We start from the raw sequence: 26,967 nt of genomic DNA, 5'->3' as shown, positions 1-26,967 counted from the left end.
CGATCCGTCTCGATTCCCATTTCATTCGAACACCTTGGCAATCTGGGTGAAGCATTTGGTCTTTCGAGTGACACCTGCTAGCTAGGCGTGCGGCGTGCCAGGGCAGATGTTTGGTGGTTCTGTGAGTAATAACAAGTGAATGGCGGTATGAAAGGGTTTGCTCGTCTTGAAACCGGCATCGTCAGGCACGCATCCGCTTGGAAGAGTTCTGAGTGCATGCAGGTGGTTAATTAGACGGAAGCTTGGAAGTTGGAGCTCCACGATTGCGGTTGCGGAGTGCAGCGTTTGGTTACGCGGTCGGTGTTGGTGTGTCGTGACCCCAAGCTGACGGGAAGCTGGGGAAGCTATCCGTACGGCGTAAGGTACCTTCGTGGAGAGCAGAACTTCACGCCCCGAGCTACAGCTGACGAGGGTGGCATTTTTTATTTTATTTTTTGCACATCACGGGACGAAGTGTTGCGACATGGGAATCTATAATTGAAAAAACATGGGGGAATGTTGGGGGTGGGGGGTCCGATGGCCGGGGGGAAGACGAGGGACGAAGCCGGGCGACGATGCTCAGCTGGGGGGAAAGGAGGCACGAACGGTACGAGGCAGGAGGTACCTACCTTTGGAGGCAGGAGAGCAGGAGGCATCGTCAGGGACAGCAGGAGTGGCAGGCACTGAGCCTCTGAGGCAGGAGCAAAAAGTGCGAAAAAGTGCAGGTGCAAGTGCAACCGCCAACCGGAAGGAACGACGAGGCGGAAGACTTGGGGTCAGCTTCCCCGGTGTCTTACCCCCCCCCCCCTGCTCCCGTCCTCGGCTGGCCCTCCACGCCTTCCCAAGCCTCCCATCCTGGCATCCCCTGACGAAGAAAAATATCAGTGGTGTATGTAAGAAAGAAAAAACAAGGTGAAGAAGGTGAGGTGAGGCCCGTGGCACACTGACAACAGGTGTGCAGGTGAGCAGCCACAGCCTTGTTCCCCGTGTCCCAAACAGGATTAGTCTCTCCTCAACTCCCGACCGAACATTTCTATTTTCAATGCAGCCGTCCAGCCCGTCAGCTATCCAATTTGGACTCAGATTTGATCCAGATTTCCAAAGTGAATCAATATGAATCCCAATTATTACATGTTCTAACTTACTACCTACTTCGTACCTTACCGAGGACCGCGTAGGTGGCCCCCCTTTTTTGACATTTTTCCCTTGCAAATTGCTTGTTTCCTCCCCCCTTCCCCCCCCGTGAGTCGTGACAACAACAACACCCCCCAATCCTTATCCCGTCCCGTCCATCTCGGTTCCTTTTCCATCTTTGACTCACCTTCATCTCTCACTCCCTTCTCTATTCCCTGCACCTGGTGCTACGGTGCTTTCACTGAATCATTGCATCAAACCTGTGGCTACTGATGCTTCTGCTGTACGCCCATCACCCACGTCAATCCGTCTCACCGTGACATGCGTTGCATTCTTACCCCGACCTGGTGCTCTCACCTGACCATTTCCAATTTGTCGGTCCCTTGCCGAATGTCACCCTGACGCCAAAAAAATTCCGTCTCCCCCCAAATTTGGGATTCAATTTATTCAAACTCCGCGACCATCCCACGCTCCCACTACCACGCTCCCACGCCCTTTCATGCAGCACCCTCTCAAGGCACATCCAACACCGTACACCGACCGTACACCGTGCAGCTACCCGAGTCTCCGACCCCTTGGCCGACATCGCTGTTGACGGTTAGCCTCCAAGGAACCAGCCAACCTTGAATCCGAATCCAGACGGGAACCTGGAACCCAACTCGCCTCGCCTCGCACACCGCTCTCTCACCTTGCCGCCGTCCGGTACCATCGCCACGCGCGTATTGCCAGTAGCACCCCGAACCACCACAACTGGCACCAAGTTCACCAACAATACCACAGGTGTCCAAGCAAGTCCCAAGCCTAGCCTAGCCTGGCCTGTCACCCATACTCTCCTCTCCCTCCGGTGTTCGCCCTATGGTCCTGCACCCATCTGGGCAAACTCAGGTACAGATTCAACCTCGACCGCTCCGACACACGCCCAAAACCGAGTCCACGTATGCGCCCACAGGCGAAGACGAGTCTAGACTACCTTATCCGACAAGCACAAGCGCTCAGCACTGAGACCTGAGCCTGCACAGCTTCTCCATCCCAAAACACGTCGCACAACAACATGTCCTGACTTCGTCTACCCTCCCCTGCCGAGTCATGCCCGTCCAGTCCAAGCCCATCCCCGCCCTCTACACGGTGTACATACTCCGTTCCACCGTACGCCACGCGTCTCTCTACATCGGCTCGACGCCCAACCCTCCGCGCCGTCTAAAGCAGCACAATGGCGAGGCCCGCGGCGGCGCTGCTCGCACCTCCCGTCTGAGCCTGCGGCCCTGGGAGATGGTGGGGCTGGTTTCCGGCTTCCCGGGCATGGTTGCTGCTCTAAAGTTTGAGTATGATCTCCGACCCCTTCGTCCCGTCCACGATTCACCTTGACCTTAAGGCTGTTTCCCTCTAATCATGCTTCCAAGCATACTCTCAAGCTGCTTCGGATGCCGTTTCCCCGCTCCTCCTCCACCCCTCTAGCTTGCACATGCTTCTCCTGCATGTCTAGGTCTTGCAGGTTGCACTATTTTGATTGATTCGATTTGATTTCTCATTCTGGGTCAATATCAACTTCTCAACCATGCGCTGACTAAAGGATAACAGATGGGCGTTGACAAACCCGCATCTTTCTCTGCATATACCCTCTACGTCCCGGATCACCGTCTCGAACGGAGTTAAGAAGAACGGACGCCCCCGCCGGCCTCGTGCGAGCCTCTCCTCGATCTTGTCCAACCTACAGCTCCTGCTAGGAGTACCAAGCTTTCGTCGGTGGCCGCTTACACTACATTTCTTTGCAAAGGATGTACACAAAGCATGGGTTTCCTCCTCTGCCAACTCAACCGAGCCTCTGCGAAACACCCTCAACATAGTCACCGACTTCGGCCCCGACCCCGCTGCATCTTCAGACGGCGTCGCTTGGGGCATCCATGCTTTACCTGTGGACTACACAAACATGAAGGCCTATGTTGAAAAAGCACAGTCCATCAAAGACTTTGAAAGAGAAGGCAACTGTGTCGTCTGCAAAGAAACACTCCCTCACGGTCAGGGATTACACGCTGTATGTCCAAACGAGTCTTGTGAGGGTGTTGGGCATCTTGCATGCTGGAGTCGTCATATGCTCCACAACGAAGAGGATCGAGGAGTCGTAGTTCCTATTCAGGGCTATTGTCCACAATGTGAGGGCCAGATTCAGTGGGTTGATATGATGAAAGAATTGTCACTACGGGAAAGGGGTGCGAAAGAAATCGAGGCTCTTCTGAAAGTGAAGAAGAGGCGAACGAAGACTTGATAAATCCACGTGGGTCCCTCTGTCAAACACGGATCTGCAGGATCCATCTGCGAGATAACATCTTTTCGGCCCGCAAAGCCTGTTTCTCCCAATAACCACGAGTCAGATTGGCCCTTACGAATCGGACGGACAGTGACGAGTTTTCGCATTGTCGTCATAGCAGTTAGCAGTGGAGTTCAACCTTGCGGCACAATCGAGTTGTTCTCACAGCTCGGCTGCTCTCGATTGGAAGCATCGAGAGATGTCCTTGGGGGCATTCGAGTCACCCAGAAGCGACTTCTACTCAAATCTGCAGGCTCAGCTTAGCAAGCTCAATTGAAAGCTTGGAGGGTACTTGTGTACCCCCACAGGCCTATCTCGACTACTACCGCATTCACTTCGTTCTAGCTGAAATTCATGGTCGAGAAACCAATTGGACAGTGCTGGAACGCAACGTTGAAGTTGGTCGAGAGCAGTCGACCATCCAGATTACGCCAACCGCGATGCACAAGGCCACATGCAAACGACTTTGGGCTGTGCATGAACGCGGACTTTGGCTCAAGAAAAGGTCAGACACTGAGCTGACGCGAAGCTGGTAACGGTCTGGGGATCTGCGACACCGGTAGACTCTGGCGCCACCGTCTAAGACAGCGACGAGCTCCCGAGAGCTGCAGCTGCAAACGCGAAGAACAAAGGGGCCGGCTAGTTCAGGGTTCTTTGCATGGCATGGCCTAGATTGCCGATCAGGCCCGAGAGCAACCACGCCGAGGCCCCAGTAGCTTAGTTGAGTTGTTAGACTCGGCTTTGACGAAATGGAAACTATATGTACGATGAATTTGAAAAATATATATTTCATCAATGAGCGACTTTGCAATACCGTATGAGATCGGTATGATCTACAAGTAGCTTACTCGACGCGTAGCAAGGTTGTCCCTCAACATGATTATTTGTAGCACCACATCAGTTTTGAACCGCCATGAGAGGTCGAATATCGAGAGCCAATAGTCCTGTCCATTGTCAGTCTTGTCAATGCAACCAGATATCTCTGTCATCTCCATAGACTTTGAAGATACCGGGACTACGATGCACCGATGCACTTTTACAAAGTGGGAGGTTTGGGAACCATAGGAGTACAGTAGGACTCGTGCTCCTTCCAGCAGCACCCACGTCCTATCTTGAAAGCTTCCTAATCGATCTCGTAGCGGATTGACGGTGTTAAGCTCTTGGCGGATGGTCCACGTGCAGAACTCAAGAGGGTATTGTTGATACTCTGTTTCTCTGCCTACCTGATATTGTGTCCCACGACAGTCAAATAGCCTGTCATAAAGCTGTAAGGCATGACGTATACTGACCGGTGGAGGGAGAGATAGAGAAATCGAAAATCTAGATTCGACGATTAGTCGATGCCTAGGAAATTTCACAATAAATGGTTGCTCCGTGAGGACCTGGGCATCGCTCTGGTGATCGTGTCATCGAGCTGAATTGCGAAATCACCCCCTCCACATAGAAAGATAAGCACAAGAGAGCCGGTGGTGGCAACAAACACCATAAACCCGACCCCTTGATCCTTCTGAAAGCCAAGCGGACGGTCACTGTTGAATTTAGAACATGGGGTTGGAGGTGTGTTGAGAGAGGCCGTTGGCTTTGTCATGCCCGTCCCACCATCGTAGACATACACGGAGTGAGATATAGCCAGATTCCTGAGCGGAGTATGAGTGAGTTGATATAACCTCGTGAACTTACTCCTCTGATCTGGTCTTCGCAGAACCTACGCAGGCATCACTCCAGGAAAAGATGATTGACTAGACGGTAACCGTGAAGCCGGGTTCTGAGGTGCATCTCGCCTAGATCTCAATCTGGTCGTGTAGCCATCACCCCATCCACTATTTCATTGAGCATTGTGAGAAGGCCAAGGAGAAACAGCAATTTCGGCGATACGGCTTCCCTCGTCATATCCCTCTCTCCCACATGTGACCTCCCTTCAGTGATACTCCTGGGTGCTCTCTGCTTCAATCTTGCCTTAAAAAGCATCTCTCAGGGGAACAGATTCGTGAGTCATCAAATTGAAGTTCAAGGTAAATCAACTGCACAAGACATACGGGACAGCTCTCTCAGTCATCACATGAGTTTGAGGTCGTTGATTTTAGTAGGTAGCACATGCGGGATTCGTCCAGTATGGATATCACCCGACAAGTTTCTCGCGTTGCCGTGTACGACTTATTCAGGCTAGTCCAACGATGTCAGTCAACTCGTTCTTTCTGATAAGAGAAACGGCATGTATCGGGCCTCTTGGTGTCTGTGATCGGTTGAGGCAGAGCCTTCATTGGCACAATGGCTCTCGTTATCAGGTCCTTTGTAATATGTTAGTAATCTTGAACGTAAAGCGGCATCCGACTTATCTCACAGGCAACGATTGCCCATAGACATATTTAGGTCCCTCCTTATTTGCAATCTTAATCGAGACAAGAAAGTCTGGTACATGGCCAATGTTGACTACAAGGTGCCCATGGGCTGCAGTACGTTACTGTTAGCTTCTCGATCCATTGTAACCAATCAACTTTGGTCCGAAAGTGCCTGGCATATCTTCAAATCCTCCTCCCGGCTTCGTTTTGACGATGGGGCTTTGCAGTTGACATGTCACAAATATCTCAATGTGCAGCCTTTGTCTGTGATTTATAGAAGATACATCCTATCGCAAGGAAACTTGGGGCCTCTTTCAGTATCTCCAAGTATCAAATCGAGGTATCGGGGCACGCAAAAGCCCCTGTGAGCCTCATCTCATCGAGCAAGCTTGAGGACAGCACGTGGGTTTTACGTCAATTCGTCTCAAACCTGGAGAACAGCCTGAGTACATCACAACTTTAGGTGGCCACAAAAGTGAAGCAGAATCAGTGTTGTATTGTGTGAGTATCTCGTAGCTCTCGGTTCATGACTTCATGACAAGAAAGAGTAATTGGGTAGACTTCCGGAGCAAATGAGAGCGCTTTTTGATGATGTCCGAACGATTCCCGAATATTTCCAGAATTAGTCACTCTCCGAGTTCCCTGCATGCTTGTATGATTGACCAGGTGCAACTAGAGGCTCCAATGGATGTCAAATCTACTGCGAACCTTTTTTTTACAATCTTGCCTCGGTGTCTATCCCCGTTGCCTCGTTATGTTTGGAAATTTTGCGTGTACTTCCGAATGGGTACCTTTTGAGTCGGAAAGATCACCAGTATGCGAACCGCCAGAACAAAAGAAGCACGGCTATCGGCTGATATCGCTTAGATATCAAGACAATAGAATTAAGTCGAGCGTGTAAAAAGAAGAATCCGACATATTACGGAAGCAACTGTTAACGTCAAAGCTTGGCCTCAAGTAGGAAGCCTATGTCCCCGGAAATTATTTTCAATCAAGATTAACCCTTCTCGCACGATTTCTTTATAAATCGAAGAAGCTGCCCACCTTGTTCTTCCCGTACTGAGGAGTCGAGGTTCGCTGGGCCACTAATGTTCGTCAAGGTTCCTGCTTGCCTCTTCGCTCAGAAGTAAACTGTACGTGGATGAAGTAGTGCCTTCATACACGTGTGAATTTTGAACTCCGGGTAACTAGCAAGAAATATGAAGTCTTTGAGAATTTCAGCTTGACACCATGAATATATCAGTTGTTGTGATATATAATCGTGATGTCCAAAGTTGAATGATGACTAAGCCGTCATGGTCGTCAAAATCGTGCAGGTCATCTGAGGAAAGAAAGGACAAAGGAGAAAGAAAAACCATCAGAAAATGCTAAAACTGAGTCGCCCGTCCGGCGCCCGCCCCCGCAAGCAGGGATAATGCTCGCCCTTGGACCGATCTGGGACGTTAGGGTGGGTTTCTTCAACGTCATACTGTCATGATTGGTTCGCTAAGCGATTGATATTGGTGGCCCCCTGTTGAGTCAGCGAGCGATATCAGATGTTGGTTTCTTGTGCATGGGAAAAGAGTGGGCGCGCAGCAAAGTCTCGTGGTCCGTGGTACTGTATCCTTAGCCCAGGCACCACTACCCAGGGCATCCATCCTGGCAGGGCAGAGTTTAGGCGTTTAGGCGCAACACTGAGATGCAGTAGTGATATTGTCGCAAGCCGGACAATCAAAGACGACCGGGTGCAGTTTATGTTAGATAAATATCTTCCGAAGAATCCTCAGCTGAGTGCTGTAAGATGCAGCCTCGAAATGCCATCTGAAGCAGACAAGGCGCAGATGCCGAATTGACAGCCAACGTCTTGCACCTCGGGCCTGAACGATGGTGGCCAATCATCGGAGACATGTCGGATGGCGATTGAGGGATGGCCCTGGTGCAACTGTTCGGTCGATGATCGAGAGTAATTCCAACCATGGGCGACGCGGATTTTTTGTGGCCGTGCACTGCAAACCAAACGATTCATGGGTCGGCATTTGTGACGTCGTCGGGGGCCGCTGCGATTTAATTATGTGCGAGCGCGCGGGCAAGTGTGTGTGTGTGTGTGTGTCTGATGTCGCATGTCGACCGACTTGGATGTCAGCGATTGGGGGCCATGTACCGGAGTACCTCAGCATGGTCGGACCAAAATGTACCTCGGACTAAACACCGTAAAATGACTCCAGGGCAGGTTGACTCTCATCAAAGGGAAGCAGGAGGCTGTGCCTGGGGGACACTAGGTAGAGAGCATCGCTCCCTTTGATGCAAAGCCGTGTTGAAGGATAGCTACTAATGCCAGCCGAACACCCAAGTGAACAGATCCGTTTGGTTTGATCTGGGTTGACCATTGCAAGCATGGTCCTGGGAGGTCATTCGAGGGGTCGTCAGGAACAGATGATGATATCGGTAGACAGTCTTCCATGGTTGAGTTGCTTGTCAGCTGAGGCTTCTAATGTGCCTTATAATGAGGCAGGGAGAGCGACTCCGTGGACGTCATGGACGAGGTACCCGAGAAAGTACCATGTACTTGTAGAGCGTGGCCGACGTCCAGTTCGGACCCACTTGTAGTGGGATTTTGCACCGACAGACGTGAGCTGTCCCTTCCGTTCCGCCCTTGGTCGCCCTCGCACCTGCCGTTCGACGGTCGTCCTTCTTTCTCAAGTTGAGGTACCTTGGCAGGGACCCGTGGAACTTCCGTCCCCGTCGATGCCTGCCTGTCGCACCCTTTGCGCTTTCCTCTCTGGCTCTCACCTCATGTAATATTTCCCACCTTCTTTTGCTGGTGGTTTAGACTTTCGCAGAGGTATTATATGTAGAAGAAATAAGCAAATGTTGTGAAGAGTAGACAAGGAGGGAGACGCAGGCTCTCAACTGCTGCCGCTATCTTATGCTACGGATGCCGATGCATGTTGTCCACGTCCCATGTCAGCTCCCACACTTTGCATCGCACCTGCCTTGCCGTGCCTCGCCTTGCCATTTCCCTCTACTAGGACCGCACCAGCGCAGCACATTTCACTTCAGGTCCCATTTCCGCCCATTTTCGCCCACACCAAGTTCGGTTACCTCCAGGTGAGGTAGGTACCTCGAACCCAAACTTGCCCGTGCATCTTTCCTTCCCTTCTCTTTCCTTCCAGGTTGCCGGCCATATCCATCTCTTAGGTTCTCCTCGCTTTCCCCCGTTCGTTCTTTCCCTTCTGCGTCCACTTCCATGTCCGTCCACCCGGCCCGGCGTCCACAGTTTCCACACCACAACCGACCTGCACCTTCCCTTCCCCTTCCCTCACCTTTATCCACACTTCCCACTTCACATCGTTTCCTCCCCCCGAACCCCAGCTTCCCTCCTACATCCCATTCTCATGACTCGGATCCTCTCCTAATCCGGTCATCAAAAGGTGCTGAATACTCTTGCTCGCAACAGACAACTTGTGCGCCATCACAATTCAATCCTGTATGCGAGCCACACATAGTAAGTACCAAACGCCTCCCCCATCCCCCGGCTTCCACGCTTGTCGCCGCTAGGTACCCCGTTGGTCGCCCGCATCTTTAGCCTTGAGCTTTTCCGCCGTACCTTTATATCTGACATATCCCGACCACCCCCAGATCAAACTCTCCCTCACAACCTCCGTCTGATGCGCTTTTTCCAGTGACGACTCTCGAAGCAACAAAATTGTCGATCGATCGAACCGCGTTTTTATCATCACCCGCAATCCTCGACCTATAAAACCTGTAATGCGACAACATCCATAGCCCGCCTCCATTCGCTCGCATGATCTCTTACGAAATTCGCCGTCTACCCGAATACCTGTGACTGCGACAGAACCAAACGCCGTCGGTCGTTCTTCACCTCAACCCGCCATTGCGCCTGCCTGTTCAACAGGTCTATCGGCAATTCCTAGTTGCAGTATGGTGTCTGCACCTACAGCTGGTGGCTCCGCTGCCAACGGCACGGGAAGCGGGAATGCGAGCTCGCGAGGCTCTCCAGCCGTCGGCTCGTCGAACACCGCCTCGGCTAAATCAAAGGCCGCCCAGGTCAACTCCAACGGCTACCACCCGACGAACCCTCAAGTTCCCCTCAGCTCGATGCGAAGCACTCCTCTAGAACTCACCTCGGTCGAACGACGGGGTCAACCGACTGCGACCAAGGAGCCGGCCAAAAAGAAGTCGCGCCCGCATGGCCTCGAGGATGCGCCTACATACTGTCCCACGGAGGAGGAGTGGAAGGACCCCATGGAGTACATCAAGAAAATCTCTCCAGAAGCCAGGAACTACGGATTGTGCAAGATCATCCCGCCCGACTCCTGGAACCCGGAATTTGCAATTGACACAGAGGTTAGTTTTCATTTCTCGTACTTGAGAGGACCTTCTCCGACGCAGTTTCTATGCCTACTGCGAGCTGGGCCTCTGTTAGCGAACTGATGCTGACCAAGAAATGTGCAGAGATTCCATTTCAGAACCCGTAAACAGGAGCTGAACTCGGTCGAAGGAAGTCAGTCACGCATGCCCGCCTTATGTATCTAGCATGGAGGCAATGCTAACTAAACTAGGCACCCGAGCAAACATTTCGTACCTGGACGCGTTGGCCAAGTTCCATAAGCAGCAGGGCAGTAACCTGCATCGTCTTCCATATGTGGATAAGAAGCCCCTTGACTTGTACCGTCTAAAGAAGGCCGTCGAGGCCCGCGGCGGCTTTGACAAGGTCTGCAAGCTGAAGAAGTGGGCCGAGATTGGTCGTGACTTGGGATACAGCGGCAAGATAATGTCCTCACTGTCCACCTCATTGAAGAACTCATACCAGCGATGGCTCTGCCCATACGAGGAGTATCTGAGACTCGCCAAGCCGGGAGTGCATCAACAGCTCGAGTTCGAGAATGGCGGACCCTACACACCAAGTCCGGCAGTCACTCCGATGAAGCGATCCAATGTCAACACCCCATCCAGTGCTCGAGGCGACTCCCCTGCCCGCCACGCGTCAGATGCCCTTCAAGCAAGCATCAACGGCCTCAAAAAGGAGGCCGATCGAGATACCCCCATGGCCGACGCACCTCCGACGCCCGCACCTGCGCCTGCACCCGTCACCTCGGGCTTCAAGGCCATCAATACAGGCGGCTTTACTGCGGTCAATTCTGGGTTTAAGAGTGTCAACCGGCCTGCGCCTCAGGTTCAACAGGATGATGTGGCTAGCACTCCGCCTCCCAAGTCATTCAGTCCAGTCAACTCGGCAAAGAATACACCCGATTATCGGCCTTCAAATCTTGGCCCAGCAGCCCTTAAACGACAAATCAGTTGTGAAAGCCTCGATCTGGCAAAGAAGGATTCCGGGACAGACAAGGATGACGGAGATGCTGGAAATAGCAGACGCAGCAAGCGTCTGAAGAAAGGTGAGTTGTTCCCCTCATTGCCCACGAGTACCGCCCAGCACCATCGTCGCATGTTGGTGGCTGCGTTGCCAGCTGTGCTTGACCATTGCGGCGGACTCCGCATGCAGCGATGAACCACATGCATGGGATTTACAAGGATTCCATTGGCCTCTAAGACTCTGTTTTCCAACCGGGCGAAGCAACCGATGAAATCTGCGACCAGCCGTACGATGATTGGCTGATATGTATGTGCTAATACGTTGACTTGCAGATACTGTACCTACCGTGGCGGGATCTCACATGTCCCTATTCCGCCCTTCCGTACCCAGAATCCCCCGAGATGAGGCCTTGGCTCCTGGTGAGGTAAGCTGCGAGACATCGTTGCGTCTGTCTTTCCAATGCACTGACTTGAAGCAGAAGTGTGAGCAGTGCGGCAAGGCGGAAGAAGCCGGTGCCCTGTTCGTCTGCGAGTCTTGCGACCACGCATACCATGGCACCTGCCTCGATCCTCCCCCTAAGCACAAGCCCGACTCTGAATGGAACTGCCCGAGATGCCTGGTTGGCGATGGACAGTACGGATTCGAGGAAGGCGGTCTGTACTCCTTGAAACAATTCCAGCAAAAGGCGGCCGACTTCAAGCAGGGCTATTTCGAGAAGAAGATGCCTTTCGACCCCGTTCTCAACTGCCATCGTCCAGTCACCGAGGAGGACGTCGAGACCGAGTTCTGGCGTCTTGTAGCCGACATTGAAGAGACTGTGGAGGTCGAGTATGGTGCCGACATTCATTGCACGACCCACGGCTCCGGCTTTCCAACTGTCGAGAGACACCCCAACAACCCTTACTCGACCGACCCCTGGAACCTCAATCTGCTGCCTCTCCACCCTGAAAGCCTGTTCCGGCACATCAAGTCTGACATCTCGGGCATGACTGTCCCGTGGGTATACGTAGGCATGATCTTTTCGACTTTCTGCTGGCACAATGAAGACCATTATGCCTACTCTGCCAACTACCAGCACTTTGGGGCGACCAAAACCTGGTACGGAATTCCGGGCGAGGACGCCGAAAAGTTTGAAGCAGCGATGCGCGAGGCCGTTCCTGAGCTATTTGAGACTCAGCCCGACCTTCTGTTTCAGCTGGTCACCCTGTTGACACCAGAGCAGCTGAAAAAGGCCGGCGTGAGGGTTTACGCACTCGATCAGCGCGCGGGTCAGTTCGTCATCACCTTTCCTCAAGCTTATCACGCCGGCTTCAACCATGGGTTCAACTTCAATGAGGCTGTCAACTTTGCTCCTTGTGACTGGGAACCTTTCGGACTCGGAGGTGTGGAGAGGCTGCAGGTATTCAGAAGACAGCCCTGCTTCTCGCACGACGAGTTGTTGTGGACAGCCGCCGAAGGTACGACAAACAGTGGCTTGACGATTCAGACAGCCAAATGGCTCGCGCCCGCCCTCGAACGGATCAAGAAACGCGAATTGGCACATCGAACCGAGTTTGTGGCAAAGCACCTCGAGCCACAGCTGCACGATTGTGCGTTGGCTGGCAAAGAAGACGATTCCTGCCCTCTGAAGTTTGAAATTGACGATACGGACGTGCCCGAAGAGGAGTATCAATGCTCGTATTGCAAAGCCTTTACGTACCTCTCTAGATTCAAGTGCCTCAAGTCAGGCAAAATTCTTTGCCTAGCACACGCGGGTTATCAGCCATGCTGCGAGTCAACCGAACACCAGCGCTTCCACGGTGAAGGACATGCTGTAATTTACAGACAGTCCGAGGAGGACATTGAGTCAACATACGGCAAGGTCCTCGAAAAGGCGCGTACGCCAGAGGCCTGGGAAGAGAAGTACGAGAAGCTTCTGGAAGAAGAGGCCACGCCTTCTCTTAAGACTCTTCGGAATCTCCTACACGAGGGTGAGAAAATACCCCATGACCTACCCTCGCTCCCTTTGCTTCGGGAATTCGTCGATCGGTGCAACGAGTGGGTGGAGGAGGCCACCAATTACACGATCCGGAAGCAGCAAAACAGGCGCAAGAGCGAAAAGTCCATTCACAATCGAAAGAACTCGCTGGACCAAAAGGATCGCGACGCGCGCCATGTTTCCAACGTGTACCGCCTTATCCATGAGGCGGAGCAAATAGGATTTGACTGCCCTGAGATCACCCAGCTGAGGGAGCGGGTCGAGGCCATCGAGGCCTTCCGAAAGAATGCCGCTAAAGCGCTGGAACAGATCCACCTCGCCGAGCTCTCCGAAATCGAAGACCTACTTGAGGAGGGCCGGGCTTTCAACGTCGACACGCCAGAAGTCGACCGACTCTCGCGAGTGCTTGAACAGCTCAAGTGGGGCGAGAAGGCTCGTAATAACCGAAGCAGCCTCATGTCACTGAATGAAGTGCGTGAGCTCATCGAAGAGGGAAAGCGATTGGACATTGCTCCATACAACGATCATCTCGTCTACTACATTGAACAGATGACTGCTGGCCAACAATGGGAGAAGAAGGCTAGGGAATTGATTATCGCAGAGGTCATCCATTACCCACAGCTGGAGGCCTTATCGGTGCAGGTCCAGGCAAATTTCCTGCCAGTTACGGCGGAAACCCTGAATGCTGTCGACCAAATTCTCTACAAGCAGAGGGAGGCACACCGCCAGATCGTGGATCTGACTGAAAGATCACGAGACCCGGACATTCGCAATCGACCGAAGTATGCCGAGGTGGCTGAGATCATGCGCCGACTCGACGAGCTGAATTCGAAACCAAATGGGACTTTGGACCTCGAGCGGGAGCAGAAGCGCCACGAAGACTGGATGCGAGAGGGTAAGAAGCTGTTTGGCAAAACCAACGCACCGCTTCACATTCTGAAGAGCCATATGGATTACGTGTTGGAACGCAATCAAGACTGCTTCGATATCGTCAACGACAAGCCTCGCATGCCTGCCGAACCCGCGTCAAGGGAAGCCAGTCCCGACCAAAAGGTGCACCGCTGGGAGGACCCTCGGTTCCGCGAAGTGTTTTGCATTTGCCGAAAGGTGGAGGCCGGCATGATGATTGAGTGCGAGCTCTGTCACGAATGGTATGTCATCAAACGGCCTTTTCGGATTCAAAATGTTAACCAGCCTCTCTAGGTACCACGGTAAATGTCTCAAGATTGCTCGCGGCAAGGTCAAGGACGAAGACAAGTACACGTGCCCCATTTGCGATTGGCGAGTCAAGATTCCGCGAGATGCAGCGCGACCCAAGATCGAGGAGCTCATTGCTTGGTCCGACAAGATTCCTAGCCTTCCATTCCAGCCCGAGGAGGAGGAGGTCCTCACTAAGATTATCGACAATGCCCAGGACTTCAGAAACCATATTACCGGCTATTGCAATCCTGTGGTATCCACCGAGTCTGAGGCCGACACCCAACGATTTTACTTGCGGAAGATTGAAGGCGCTGAAATCCTGCTTGCTTACGAAACCAACTTCTTTAGGCAAGAGTTGCATAAGTGGTGCCCTGTTGCGCCAATGGCACCGCCGGTTCTTGAGGTCTCCAAGAGCACTCGCAAGCCGCGCCCGACCAAGCTTCAAAAGCTTCTGGCACAATTTGGTGTGGATGATGCAGAAGATCTCCCAGAGAACATGAAGGCCAAGGCAGCCAGCTTGAAGCGGAAGGCTCAGAATGCTGAGGCAGCCGCGGTCGCGGCCGCGGCAGCGGCCGCTACTTCTGCGTCTGGCGCAACTGTGCTGCCACCTGGTCTTCAACATGGCCACAGTCGTAAGTCGGAACAATCGTCAGCAACGCCTCCTTCTACCTCTCACGGCAACATGGGCCGTCAATCTATTGGAAGTAATCACGATCCCATGGACATTGACAGTGGCCCGACACTTCATCCAGGCCTCTTCATGTCTAATGGTGCACCGGGTCCGCAACTTGTTGTTGGCAACTCTTCGATGTCTCTCGAGGAACGTCTTCTCCGAGGCGAAGAAGATGGGCTTAACTTGCACACTGAAGCTGGGAAGAAAGAGGCTCTGACGATCCTGGGTCGGACAGACGAAGGCCGTAAGAGGGCCGTAGAGATGTTTGGTCCCGACGTGTTCAAGGGCGATGTTGGCATCCTGAACGGCAGGGATGTTGCTCCCCATTCACAAGAAGATGTGCGAGCAGTGAATAAGATGTTCGACGACCTCACGAACCAAGACGATGACGATTTCAAGAGGAAGCAAGAGACCTTTGATGGGCCCATCACAGCGGAGAGCCTCGAAAGTGAGCGAAACGGCATGGATGCATTGCTCGACGGCGACTAGGACTTCTGGCCTGCTCCACACTGCTTCAGCTTTTAACCCCCCAATGGCAACAAAGGGGATCGGAATCAAAGGCTTGGAGTCTTATTTCTTGTGTCTCGGCGTTTGTGGACAAGTCTTTGAGGCCCATGTGAGGGAGGCGGAAATTCCACACGGGCGGATTGTATGATCAGGTGTCCGGAGGTTAAGGCATACCACTTTGCATTAGATGGAATGGGCGTTTGCAAGTGTGCCAGATGTACCACTCAGTTTCAGCCATCGTTCGGAATGGTGTGTCGCATTACCGAAGAAAAGTCAATTACGAAAGGGAAAAGCACTAGTAGTTTGTTTGTTTTGGACTTTAATAATACAATCACTTTGTAGCCACATAAGTCTTTTGATGCATGACGTACGTTGTCTTGGTTCTGGTCGAGAAATCGACCCGTTATGTGTACTGTCGTCGGAACCTGGCTAGGAATTAGGCGATCATGATGGAGCTTCAAATATTTCACACTGTTTAGCAGGGGAGTTCCTCGGGAACGACGTTGAGTTGGCAAAAACGCTTCAAATTTTGGATATAGTTATATAGCCTTCCCCAGACCCCAATCATAATATTTCATACAATCATTTTCCAACGAAATAATTTACAAGCCGAGGGCCTTGGCAATAGCCTTGCCGACGCCATGGGCGGAGGCGGGGTTCTGGCCGGTGATGACGATGCCATCCACGACGACCTTTTCGCCCCAGGGCTCGGCGGCGAGCTCGTACTTGCCGCCGTTCTCCTTGAGGCGGTCCTCGAGCATGAAGTTCATCTCGGGGGTGAAGCCGGCCTGGTCCTCCTCGGTGTTGGAGAAGCCGGTGACGGTCTTGCCAGCGACGAGGTAGCTTCCGTCGTTGAGCTTTGCGTTGACGACGGCGGCGGGGCCGTGGCAGACGGAAGCGACGGGCTTGTTTTGGGCGGCGAACTCGGCGATGAGGGCGTGGGAGGTTGCGTCGAAGGCGAGGTCGTACATGGGGCCGTGGCCGCCGGGGTAGAACTGGGATGTGTTAGTGTGATGTTCAGATAGCAAGGTACGGAGGAGAGAGTATAGGCAAACGTACGATGGCGTCAAACTCGGAGGCGCGGCCGACAAAGTTGGAGAGCTTCTCGGTGTTTTCCCAGATGGCCTTGTGGTTCTCGAGGAAGTTCTTGGAGGAAGGGTCGCTGGCGAACATTTCGACAGAGGCCTGGTCGAGGGGCGCGACGCCGCCCTTGGGAGAGGCAAAGGTCATTTCGACGCCGGCTTCCTTGAGGACGTCAAAGGGGTGGGCGAGTTCGGGCAAGTACCAGCCGATGGGCTTGCCAGACTTTTCGGTCTTGTCGACGGAGGTGAGGACGATGAGAACCTTGGGAGCCATTGCGTATGATGTTGTATGTGTATGAAAAGGTAGAAAGTTGGATTGAAGATTTGTTTGATTTGATTTATGAGGGTATCTTGGGTATCAAAGTTGAGTGTAATGAGCTTCTGTCCGGGACTGCCTAACCGCGCGGGGGCATCGAGCTCTTTTGTACTTTCATCGCAACCCCATCATACACATGGGTAGCTCCATCGACGGTCTGGCCATCATGGTAATTATCTTAAGGCACTGACCCCACCATTGGAAAACAAGCAGCTTGTCCGGGATGCCGTTGAGCTTATCCCCCTGGCACGAAGCGGAATGTGCAGTCTAGGTGCGGAAAGGGGGGAGAGTGCATGAAGAGCTTCACCCCGCCAATTGGTCAGGTTGACGTCACAACAGTTTCTGAAGACTATCCCCCTGCTCTGCCGTGTCTGCGTATGCTTCGTCCTCTGCCTCTTGAGTGATGACTGAGTGACATGTGCCGGGGTTGAAATTCGGGCCCGGCTGCAGGTACCTCTTGCTCTTGGTATGACTCGCTCATATCCATAAGCTGGCGGTGGAAGAAACTACCCCCCGCGCCAACAAACTCTTCATGGCGGTCCCGCGGAAACGACTCCACAGCTTCTTTCTTCGAAGAAGTGCGGCATGCCCCCATGTGTGTGTGTGTGTGTGTGTGCGTATGCGTGTGTGTGAGTGTTTACGCTTGTTTGACAAAGCAATGCGGGCGAATAAACTCTCCGGTTGCTTCCATGCCTTGCCAGAAGGGGCATCCGAGCATCTGGAGGGCTGGAGGGCGAGCACGGGGTGTCAAGGGTCTGGGGTTGGCATGTTGCAAATACGGCGAGCCGAGTGGATGGATCGGCCAGAGCGAGTGGGGTTTGAACGACTTTGACGAAGAAGATCGTCTCTTTTGGTTCGAGTTGGTTCTTGATCCAAGGGAAACCATCGAGGACTTCGAGACGAGGCTTACTAAGAGTTATAGAGAAATGTCTTAATGCCGATGGGGCGAGTCGTCATAACGCCGATGGAAGTATTTCGTACTGCTCCGTGGAGAGAGGCAAGAGCGAAGAGGCCCCCCTCCCCACCGGCGTTGATGCCCTTTCCGGCACAGATTCACCGGACCATCGGCCAACTTGGCATGAATATCACGGCACCCCACGGCACAGTTACACGAGTGATAGCATCGCCCTTTTTTCGTTGTCGGTTTCTCAGAGTTTCCACGGCGGCATGGGACCATCGGAAGTGGATCATCACTTCGACGGCCTCGGCTCGCATCCACAAGGCCAGACGGGCATGGCGGCTAGCACTCGGAGGTGCCGCGGTATGCGTGTGTCGCGCGCACACTCATTCCCGCAATTATACCAAGCCTCTAAAGATGTGGTGACGCCGGACGGTAGGGAGTGTTTGCTGCTAGGTTTTTGGTTGGTTTGGGTTCGTACACTACTCTCAGACAACCATTCTTCAGCCAAGGTAGCTCTTACATGAGACGAACGGAACATGAATCGTGTTTGCATACAAGCTGACCAACTGCTCCGACTTCTTGAATGACAGCTGTCGCGGCAGAAACAACAGCTATTCTTTTTCCATCTGCAGCTCCGCAACATGGCGGAGTTCCAATATGATACGAGAACGAGATGAGCTACAACACGACATGATGCATGTCCCCCGTACGGATACTCTATTTCATAACGGACGTGAGGATGTTTCTTCTTCCGCGTACTCGAGGACCTGGCAACTATTACCTTGAACACAGACGCAACCGCTTCAGGAGGCCGCCGCTTCCGGCCCCTGGGAGGGTTTCTGTCCCCAAACCGACATACTGCATCCATCGTCGTCAGCGCAGGCGGCAACAGACATCCATTATACGCAAAGGGGGGACTCACCTCGTGATATACGCGTGGATATTCTTGTCCGCCATATCCTTCCTCACATCCATGAGCAACATCTCGGCATCCTCTCGAGTCCAGCCCAGCACCTGACAAAAGATCTTCATCGTGATACCCTGCACGCCCTCGAGGTTATTCGTCATCTGCATGGCGCCCAAAATCTTCTGGTTCCTCCCCTTGGCCCACGGCGACGCCGGCACCGCAAACCTCTTCTGCTCGACGTTCTGGAACCCCGCGTCCGTCATGTACCGCGCGTACTCTAACGCCGAGAGCGCGTCCCGCCCGGCCTTGCGGATCCCCTCGAGCAGGTGATCGTTCCACCGCCGCAGCGCCGTGCCCTCGAGCGACCCGTCCACGGCCTTGAAGTCGATGACGGTCTCCTGGAACTCGACCCAGCCGCCCGGGTTGAGGTTCTCGTGGATCTGGCGAAAAAGTTTGGGAAGGTCAAAGATGGAGGTGCACATGTACCGGCCGTGGATGTAGTCGAATTTATGACTGAAAGCCCACTCGTCCTCGGCGTCGTCGATTTCAAAGTGACAGTTGGCGGGCACGTATTCCGGCTGAATGGGACTCAGGTCCGTGCCGAGGACCTCCGATGCGGGGTTCCTGTCGGAGAACTCGATGGCCCAGATGCCGGTGCCTGTGCCGATGTCGAGGACGCGATGCGGGTTGGTGACGGGGGCGAGGGCGAGCTTGTCGTTGAAGATGCGGAGGGCGATGGCGTGTTGGAGGTCTAGGCGGCTTTGCTCTTGCTTGGGGGTGTGTTAGTCTGGCCTTGGCGATATCGCATGTAAGGGGCTTCGCATACCTCGTCATTGGGGAGGAAGTATTCTGCGCGACAGTCAGCGTGGCGTTCAAAAGGTAAGTTCCTGCATGCAGTTGCGCCAACGTACTTCCTTCTTTATATGCGTGATATGTCCTGCCAAACTCCTCGACGAAGCGGTACACGCTCGATGCCACCGAGGCGGACGAGGAGGCGCGGCCGACATCGATGCCCATGGCCGAGTCGGCGTCGCTAATGTCCGTGTCGATGCTTAGCGACACGGATGTGCTGCTGTCAATGAGCGACGCGTTCAGCTCGTCGAGCGCGTTTGATGTCAGTCTGCTGGATCGGTCATCGTCAATGGTCGAATGCGCAGTCGAGATGCTGCTTTCCCTTTCGTTGGGTCCATCTGCCGGTGGCGGCTCGTGCCTCTCGTCTGTACCGCTTGAAGCCTCCATCATCCCTTATACCAATAATCACGGGAGATGGAGCAAGTAGCGACACTTTTAGATGCGAGGCTGAGCTGAACAAAAAGTGTCGCAAGCGCAGCCGAATCCCCCCCAAAACCCAAATGATGGCCTTTTCCGGCTATTCGACCATGGCGTCAGATTCCTTATCAGGCAGTGTCTGGACTCTCTCCAATTCCAGCCGAGGGGTTCTGCTGGTACCGAATCCGCTACAGAGGTCAACCCCCGCGAGACTCATCTTAGCGGCGAACGGATTTGACGAATCAACAAGTGAGACTCTAAGTCACCTTTGTCTAGCTGACGTCGCTAGACTCGATAGTCACTCTTGCAGGTTGGGGAATCTGCTGAGATGCTTCGTGGCTGCTGCTTTTGTTCAGGCGCACAACGTGCAATTCTGTCGATGCCGATGTGGGACAAACTTGGGGTCCTGCATAAAGGCTTTGTGAGTTTCTTATGTTACCAAGTGTTGGAAGTTTCGACATTTACATGGAAATTTTGCATGGAGGGAGCAAATCGTATGCCAGGAGCAAACTTGCAACTATGGCTGTCATATGTGAATGTGGATGTTCGAGAGAACATTGAAAGGTTGCCATCCGTTTTATTTGACTGGACCAAGATTACGATGCTGCACCGAAGCAATTGCAACATCTAGAAAGGCATGGGCAACTTCGGAACATACACCTCCTCAAGATACTTCACCTCCTCCTCAGAAAGCTGAACCTTTGAAGCGCCCACAGCCTGGTCAATCCTCTCCTTCGTCTCCAACCCACAGATGGGCATACACCCCTTGGAAAACAGCCACGCCTGCGCAACCTGCGCCATACTCACGCCCTTCTTCCCAGCCAGCTCCTCGACGCGCCCGACAATGGCCCTGTCGGCGCCATTCTCCGCGCCGCGGAACAGCATCTGCAAAAAGGGATCCTTTTGCTCGCGGGGATCGGAGCGGTCGGTCCACCCGTGCGTAAGGACGCCGGCCGCCAGCGGGGACCAGGGGAAGAGGCCGACGCCGGTGGCGTTGCAGTAGGCGTTCATCTCGCGCTCTTCTTCGCGGTAGAGGAGGTTGTAGAGGCCTTGCATTGAGATGAATTGGTGCCAGCCGTTGCGGGCTGCTACGTTTTGGAGCATTTGGAATTCCCAGGCGGCCATCTGAGTAAGGATGTGTTAGGAGACTGGAGCTTTGCCAGAGAATGGAGGAAGAGGAGCGTAATTGAGGACTCACTGAGCTGGCGCCAATGTAGCGGACTTTGCCGCTCTCAATGACATCGTGAAGAGCCTTCATGATCTCCTCGGGGGGCACATCGCGATCCATCCTGTGGATCTGGAGGACGTCAATGTAGGTACCGAGACGCTCAACACTACGATCCACGGCCTCGAGGATGTGCTTCCTGGACAGGCCGACCTGGTTCACGCGGGGACCATCGTTGCTGGTCAAGTTGGCCGGGTCGATGGGTCCCTTGTTCTCGTCGACGAACTGGAAGCATTTGGACATGACGACGAGCTTGGAGCGGGGGATGTTGTACTCCTTAATGGCGGCGCCGACGATTTCTTCTGATCTGCCGTTGGAGTAGGTGTCGGCCACGTCCCAGGTGTTGATGCCGCGGTCAAAGGCGTATTTGAGGATGGGGAGGGCCTCGTCCTTGTCAAGGAGCCAGGGTTGCCAGTTCTTGTCGCCAAAGGACATGCAGCCGAGGATGACTTGGGAGACCTTGAGGCCGGATTTGCCCACGCTGTTGGGAGGAGTCAGCTTTTGTTGTTCGTGGCAACGGGAATGATGTCGAGAACTTACCGCACGTATTTCATTGAATCCATGGCGAACTAGTTGGATATTGGATGGAGAGTAATGTGCACAACTGAACAAGAGTGTTTATGAGAAGCTTTTGAGCGTGTAAGTGAAGTGAGTGCTGGAATTAGAGAAGGGATGATCGTGCTGGTCCAGCCAGCTCTTTATACCTCTCAGTATTAACAGAATCCCGCGAGAAAAGCCATTAGATACAGCAAAAACCATACCTCTCGACGGACTTACACGTTCGCTCTCGGCATCACAGCATGGGTGTTGGCCGCGTCTCCGGGCCCGTACCGGCTCGAGGCCCACTAAATAATCCAATTGCATTAGCGCCGTTCCGCTATGTCATGACACGCAGCAGCCACAGGAACGGGGAACATGGAGTTAGGGGAGTTGGCTGACTCTCGGCGAGTCTTGGTCAATCGTCCGGTTACACAGTGTTGTAAGGCACGTCAAGGCAAGCCATGCTCTGACGGTATCTACTCTTGAGTAAAGCTATAACGTCGTTGGGTCAGCAATACCAAGTCCAAGCACTGTCCCCATCCGGGAGGGCTGAAAGTGCCAAGAACGCATGAGGCTCGGGGTTAATATTCGTACCGAAAGGCTTCCAACTTCCCGAGGGTTGCAAATTCAACATCTACTTTCTGCTAGTTGATGTCAGTTGTATGGCCACCTAGCTGATATTGATGAGCCCAAAGACAAGCAATGGTTGTGCCATTGATTCCAGCACGATCTTGTTGGTGTCCAGTAAATCTATAGGTACCTCACCTTAGCCATTGCTGATTGTGGCTCGAGCAATCCCCGAAAATGATATTTTACTATAATACTAATACTAACACGCAGAATCACCATACGGGGAAGGTTCTCTTTTTTCGAACAGCATTCAATACCTCGAAATACTGGAAGAATTTCTTCTAGATCCTTGCCTCAATGAACCAGGAAAGGAGTAAAACCCGCTGAATGCACCTTCCACTGCCGGTTCCTGTTGGCTCCACACCGAGAACCTCACCTTCCAGGTTCAATTGGGCTCAGTGGGCTGAATCTCCCCTGCGCCGTCTCGAGCTCGTCCCCTGGCTAGCCGTGCCCGCTACCCCAACTTTCCATCACTCAGCCTCGTCTTCTTCCTTCAACTTCGCACGCAACTTCGTCGCGTTTACCATTTGATTTGTATACCAACGGCGCGATGGCGCAACAGGACGCGCCAAAGCTCCTCTGGAACCCAGACAACGTCAAAGACGTCGCAGAGTCCGTCGGAATCCCCAACCTGAACGACGATGCATTGCGCTGCCTGACGCAAGATGTCGAGTACCGGATCGGACAAGTCCTCGTCGAGGCTCTGCGCTTCATGCGTGCCTCCCGCCGTACTACTCTGACCGTCAACGATATTAGCACCGCGCTCAAGGCTCTCAATATTGAGCCTCTCTACGGTTACGACTCGACGCGTCCACTGCGATACGGCGAGGCTAGCTTGGGACCCGGGCAACCGCTCTTCTACCTTGAAGATGAGGAGGTCGACTTCGAGAAGCTCATCAACGCTCCTTTGCCCAAAGTGCCGCGTGACATGAGCTTTACGGGTACGTGATTTCATACCTTCTCCAAAATCTCTGTCACATCTGCTAACTGTTGCCAACCCAGCCCACTGGCTCGCCATCGAAGGCGTTCAACCCTCCATCCCGCAGAACCCCACCACGGCCGAATCACGAAGTCAAGAACTCGTACCCAAGGGCCAGGGTGCCAACCCAGCCCTCGCTGCCCTCGCCGGCAACGACAACCTCTCCTTCCGCCCGGCTGTTAAGCACGTCGTCTCCAAGGAGCTCATCCTCTACTTCGAAAAGGTCCAAAACGCCGTCCTCGATGATAACCCCGACGAGGAGGTGGTGCGCCTCCGCCAGGCCGCCCTCGAATCCGTTCGCGATGACCCGGGTCTGCATCAGCTGATCCCCTACTTCATAAACTTCGTCGCGAACCAGGTCACCCATCGTCTCGACGACGTCTTCACACTTCGCCAGGCCATGGAGCTCACATCTGCCCTCATCGCAAACACCAAGCTCTACCTTGACCCCTACGCCAACGCCATCGCCGCACCCGTACTTACGTGCATCCTCAGCCGTAAGATCGGCGCCGAGGATGGTGCGGACGCCATGCGCGAGCAATACCAGCTCAGAGAATTCTCCGCGTCGCTGCTCGGTCAGATTGCGCGCAAGTACGCCGCCTCGAATAACCTGCTGCGCCCCAAACTGGTGCGGACGTGCTTGAAGTTCTTCATGGACCCGGATAAGCCGCCCTCAACGCACTTTGGCGCCATCACGGGCGTTGCGTCCGCTGGTGGTCCTGAGGCGGTGCGGGTTCTGGTACTCAAGTGCCTGAGAGCCTACAATGACAACATTCTGCAGCCTCTCAAGGACAAGGGCGAGAGCATCGAGTTTGAGATGCTCGTCGGTGGAATTCTCAAGGCTATTGCTACCATGATTGAGGACGACAGAACGACCGTCAATGGCATCAACGGGAGCGCCAACAGCTATGCCGCTGAGCTCAACGAGTTCATCGGGCCCATCCTCGGAGAGCGGCTGAATAGCCTGGGCAACCGGAGACTAATCAAACATGTCTTGGATGCCAGAAACATCGAGTGATAGTCTGGCGAGCATGGACTGTCTTTGGGAGGCGTAACGGCGTTTGGATCAGGCATGGCAAAACATGGTTCTAGGGAGGCATACCACATAAATTGAGACCATTGGCGTCTGGCAGTTAACCCATTTTTTACCTTACATTTTTTGAGTGATGCTTGTTTGTCATTGATCGCGTGAAGAGTTGCTTGAGGCGTCAGGGTTTGATCGTGTGAACTTAATGCTGCTAATTTTTTCGGCGCCAGCATTCACCAGCATTGATTCAATGCCAATATTATTCAGTAGACACTGCTCCACATGGACGAAACCAAGACCCCATGAAGTGGTTGGAACAATTGATTAACATGCTTGTTACTCAAGGGAATTCGTTTTTACAGCTTTCAGTCTATACAATCCCTCTCGCCTTTTAGGCAGAAGGAGGCCGTACGCCCAGCAATTTCCAGGCGCCAACCAATAAAACTCCAGGTTACCCCCCAAATCTCCCATCACTCTCATCTTCTTCTGGCCCCCTCGGTGTCCGTGATGTCGTCACCGTAACCTTCTTCTCCTTGCCGCATCCCCGTGCCCGATTACCACGTACCATCATATCCACTGAACCCCTCAGCAGCCCCTAATTTCCTTCTCCATCTACCACGCAAAGGCGAGGCCAACAGCCGCGACAAGCGAGCTAGACCAGATGACCCAGCCCCACTTGACAATCTCAGGCTTGGCGAAGCCGAGGGCGAAATCGTAGGTCAAGTGGCGGATACCGTTGAAGAAGTGGAAAGTGAAAGGCCAGGCGACGAGGAACTTGAGGCCACCCTTTGCGGCGAGCGGGAGGGCACCGAAAGCGGCGATGAGGGACTGGCTCTCGACGTGCCATCCGAGGAGGGGCGCGACGAGGTAGGTGCCAAAGTAGACGTAGAAGGCGGCCGAGAGACCGCCGCCGGTGATACGGGTCCAGATGGAGGCGCCGAACCAGGTCTGCTCCATCTTGTAGATTGTCAGGTGCGGGGAGATGGGGCGGCTGAGGCGCTGCTTTGCGAGGAGCTCGAGGCCATCTTGAGGGGTGAGCTTGGTGGTTGCGACGGGGCTGTGAGGTTGGGAGGGTATGTTAGTATCTTGATACTGGTCTATCGAGTGTTTTGGGGTCGTTTGTGAGGGAATAGTCGGGAGCATGTGCCTTGAGGGCCAAGGGGAAGACGGGGGCCAATTGCGTACCGAGACTGGCTCGTCGACATGCTTTGTGAAGCAACAATCTTGGGGATCTGCTGGTTGAAGAAGACGGAGGGCTTCGTTGCCGCTGTTGATTGGGTCTCGTCAGCCTTCCATTGTCCTCTATTCCGTCCAGAGTTTCGATGATGTAAACGAACCTCGGCGCATGGCCGACACGCCCACCCTTTGCGCAATCATTGTGTCGGTATAAAGTGCGTTATTCTTTGTGATCGAGGGATATCGGTCTCGGGGAGGGCGCGTAGGTAATTCGGCCGGAGGCAGAGGGATTCGAGTCGTCGGGGGTTTGAGGGTGTTGATGTCAAGCTCCTTGCACCAAAGAAGAATAAATTGGAGACTCTGCACCTTGGATCGCTGGACTCTCCGATTGAAGCGAAGCACGGGAATCCCCTCGGCTTTTCGGCTACCCATCAACCAATCAGCGCGAACCACTTCCTAAGCTTTCTGGGACACGTGATCTCCGCCGCAAAGGGAACGCTGGCACGTTGGGCGCTGGCGGAAAAAAGCTTAGACGAGAATCCCTCAGGGTAGGGACCCACTATGACCGTCATTAGCTAAGCACCACCCCTCCGCACAGACCATCCCTGGAAAAATTCTTTCGCAGCACACAAAACCGCGTCGACCTTGCGCGTCTTTTCCTCCTTCTTTTCCTCTCTTCTCTCCTCAGATAGCAACGGCCGCCCGCCGCAGCATAACTAATGGTGGCCTTTCTTCCATTGGGAGGAAATGGTTCACCCATGAAAGGCGCTGCTGGTAAAACCCTTGGGTTATGGGTGGTTGGAGAGTAATACTGGGATTGGATCCTTCGTTGATCTCGGGTTCTGGTTTGCACCGTCTAGAAACCGTTTCATTTATAGGCATCTACATACTTTTCGCCATGAAGTGATGTTGTTGTGGTGTCCAGAGGAGATGAATTTTATGTCTGGCGAATTCGCGCTTGGCTTGATGCCTGTATGAAGCGTAACCTGGTGTCGAACGACTGCTACCTCGAGACTGGTCAGTCTGTCCCTGGTTATGATCCAACCTGCCTCGCAAAATGAGACCATGAAGCATTCGAAGCTTAGGCCAATTTCACTGGGCACTGTCAAGACTGAATGCGTTGTCGTGTGCTGCCACTCGCGAGAGTGGATAAGTCGAAACGACTATTCATCACCAACCTCGCAGTCATTGATCACGACGCTCATGATTTCAATGCCTACGGCGTCTATCAGCGTTGAGGTAAGCTAAGACTGAGGGAACTGCCCTCGTGGAGTTTCCGACAATCTGCTGGCAGCGTTTTCCCTACCGTTGCTTCTCGAATTGTGGTGCAATCCTGCGCTCTGGCGTCGTTGTTGATTTAAGATGTTGACTCACTAGACAAAAACCCATGATCTCGGCATAATATGGTCCTTGGGACCTTGACAGGTAGAACCCGACAATCTCGGTCTCGGATTCTTTACATGTGGCGACCACCAAACCATAATCA

At 53.5% G+C, this 26,967-nt stretch overlaps 7 protein-coding genes across 7 annotated transcripts; 3 read left to right on the top strand and 4 right to left on the bottom strand.

Moving 5' to 3' along the window:
* Nucleotides 1–2,199: 2,199 nt before the first annotated feature.
* BDP55DRAFT_697148 (GIY-YIG catalytic domain-containing protein) lies at nt 2,200–3,376 on the top strand (the record flags this gene model as incomplete). Its single annotated transcript, XM_060577652.1, has 2 exons — nt 2,200–2,435; nt 2,692–3,376. 2 exons carry the CDS (start codon nt 2,200–2,202, stop codon nt 3,374–3,376), a joined length of 921 nt encoding a protein of 306 aa, XP_060425020.1.
* A 6,302-nt stretch (nt 3,377–9,678) lies between these two features.
* BDP55DRAFT_732628 (PLU-1-like protein) lies at nt 9,679–15,411 on the top strand (the record flags this gene model as incomplete). The annotated part of the gene is made up of 6 exons (XM_060579971.1): nt 9,679–10,104; nt 10,213–10,261; nt 10,320–11,153; nt 11,404–11,495; nt 11,550–14,200; nt 14,253–15,411. 6 exons carry the CDS (start codon nt 9,679–9,681, stop codon nt 15,409–15,411), a joined length of 5,211 nt encoding a protein of 1,736 aa, XP_060425019.1.
* A 620-nt stretch (nt 15,412–16,031) lies between these two features.
* Nucleotides 16,032–16,785, bottom strand: BDP55DRAFT_561339 (DJ-1/PfpI family protein; the record flags this gene model as incomplete). Its single annotated transcript, XM_060570074.1, has 2 exons — nt 16,032–16,424; nt 16,489–16,785. The coding sequence occupies 2 exons, from the start codon at nt 16,783–16,785 to the stop codon at nt 16,032–16,034; spliced, it is 690 nt and encodes a 229-aa protein (XP_060425018.1).
* Nucleotides 16,786–18,531: 1,746 nt separating this feature from the next.
* BDP55DRAFT_636234 (methyltransferase domain-containing protein) lies at nt 18,532–19,877 on the bottom strand (the record flags this gene model as incomplete). Its single annotated transcript, XM_060572863.1, has 4 exons — nt 18,532–18,586; nt 18,651–19,405; nt 19,462–19,484; nt 19,547–19,877. The coding sequence occupies 4 exons, from the start codon at nt 19,875–19,877 to the stop codon at nt 18,532–18,534; spliced, it is 1,164 nt and encodes a 387-aa protein (XP_060425017.1).
* Nucleotides 19,878–20,531: 654 nt separating this feature from the next.
* Nucleotides 20,532–21,692, bottom strand: BDP55DRAFT_697144 (NADP-dependent oxidoreductase domain-containing protein; the record flags this gene model as incomplete). The annotated part of the gene is made up of 3 exons (XM_060577651.1): nt 20,532–21,029; nt 21,103–21,610; nt 21,670–21,692. 3 exons carry the CDS (start codon nt 21,690–21,692, stop codon nt 20,532–20,534), a joined length of 1,029 nt encoding a protein of 342 aa, XP_060425016.1.
* A 1,157-nt stretch (nt 21,693–22,849) lies between these two features.
* Nucleotides 22,850–24,296, top strand: BDP55DRAFT_636232 (TATA box binding protein associated factor; the record flags this gene model as incomplete). The annotated part of the gene is made up of 2 exons (XM_060572862.1): nt 22,850–23,240; nt 23,302–24,296. 2 exons carry the CDS (start codon nt 22,850–22,852, stop codon nt 24,294–24,296), a joined length of 1,386 nt encoding a protein of 461 aa, XP_060425015.1.
* Nucleotides 24,297–24,917: 621 nt separating this feature from the next.
* BDP55DRAFT_697142 (succinate dehydrogenase cytochrome b subunit) lies at nt 24,918–25,682 on the bottom strand (the record flags this gene model as incomplete). Its single annotated transcript, XM_060577650.1, has 3 exons — nt 24,918–25,362; nt 25,491–25,572; nt 25,643–25,682. 3 exons carry the CDS (start codon nt 25,680–25,682, stop codon nt 24,918–24,920), a joined length of 567 nt encoding a protein of 188 aa, XP_060425014.1.
* Between the last annotated feature and the right edge of the window lie 1,285 nt (nt 25,683–26,967).

Source organism: Colletotrichum godetiae, assembly GCF_030913485.1.
Source record: "Colletotrichum godetiae strain CBS 193.32 chromosome Unknown BDP55scaffold_51, whole genome shotgun sequence".
Taxonomy (NCBI): Eukaryota; Fungi; Ascomycota; class Sordariomycetes; order Glomerellales; family Glomerellaceae; genus Colletotrichum; species Colletotrichum godetiae.
This window is presented reverse-complemented; position numbering and strand designations above follow the sequence as displayed.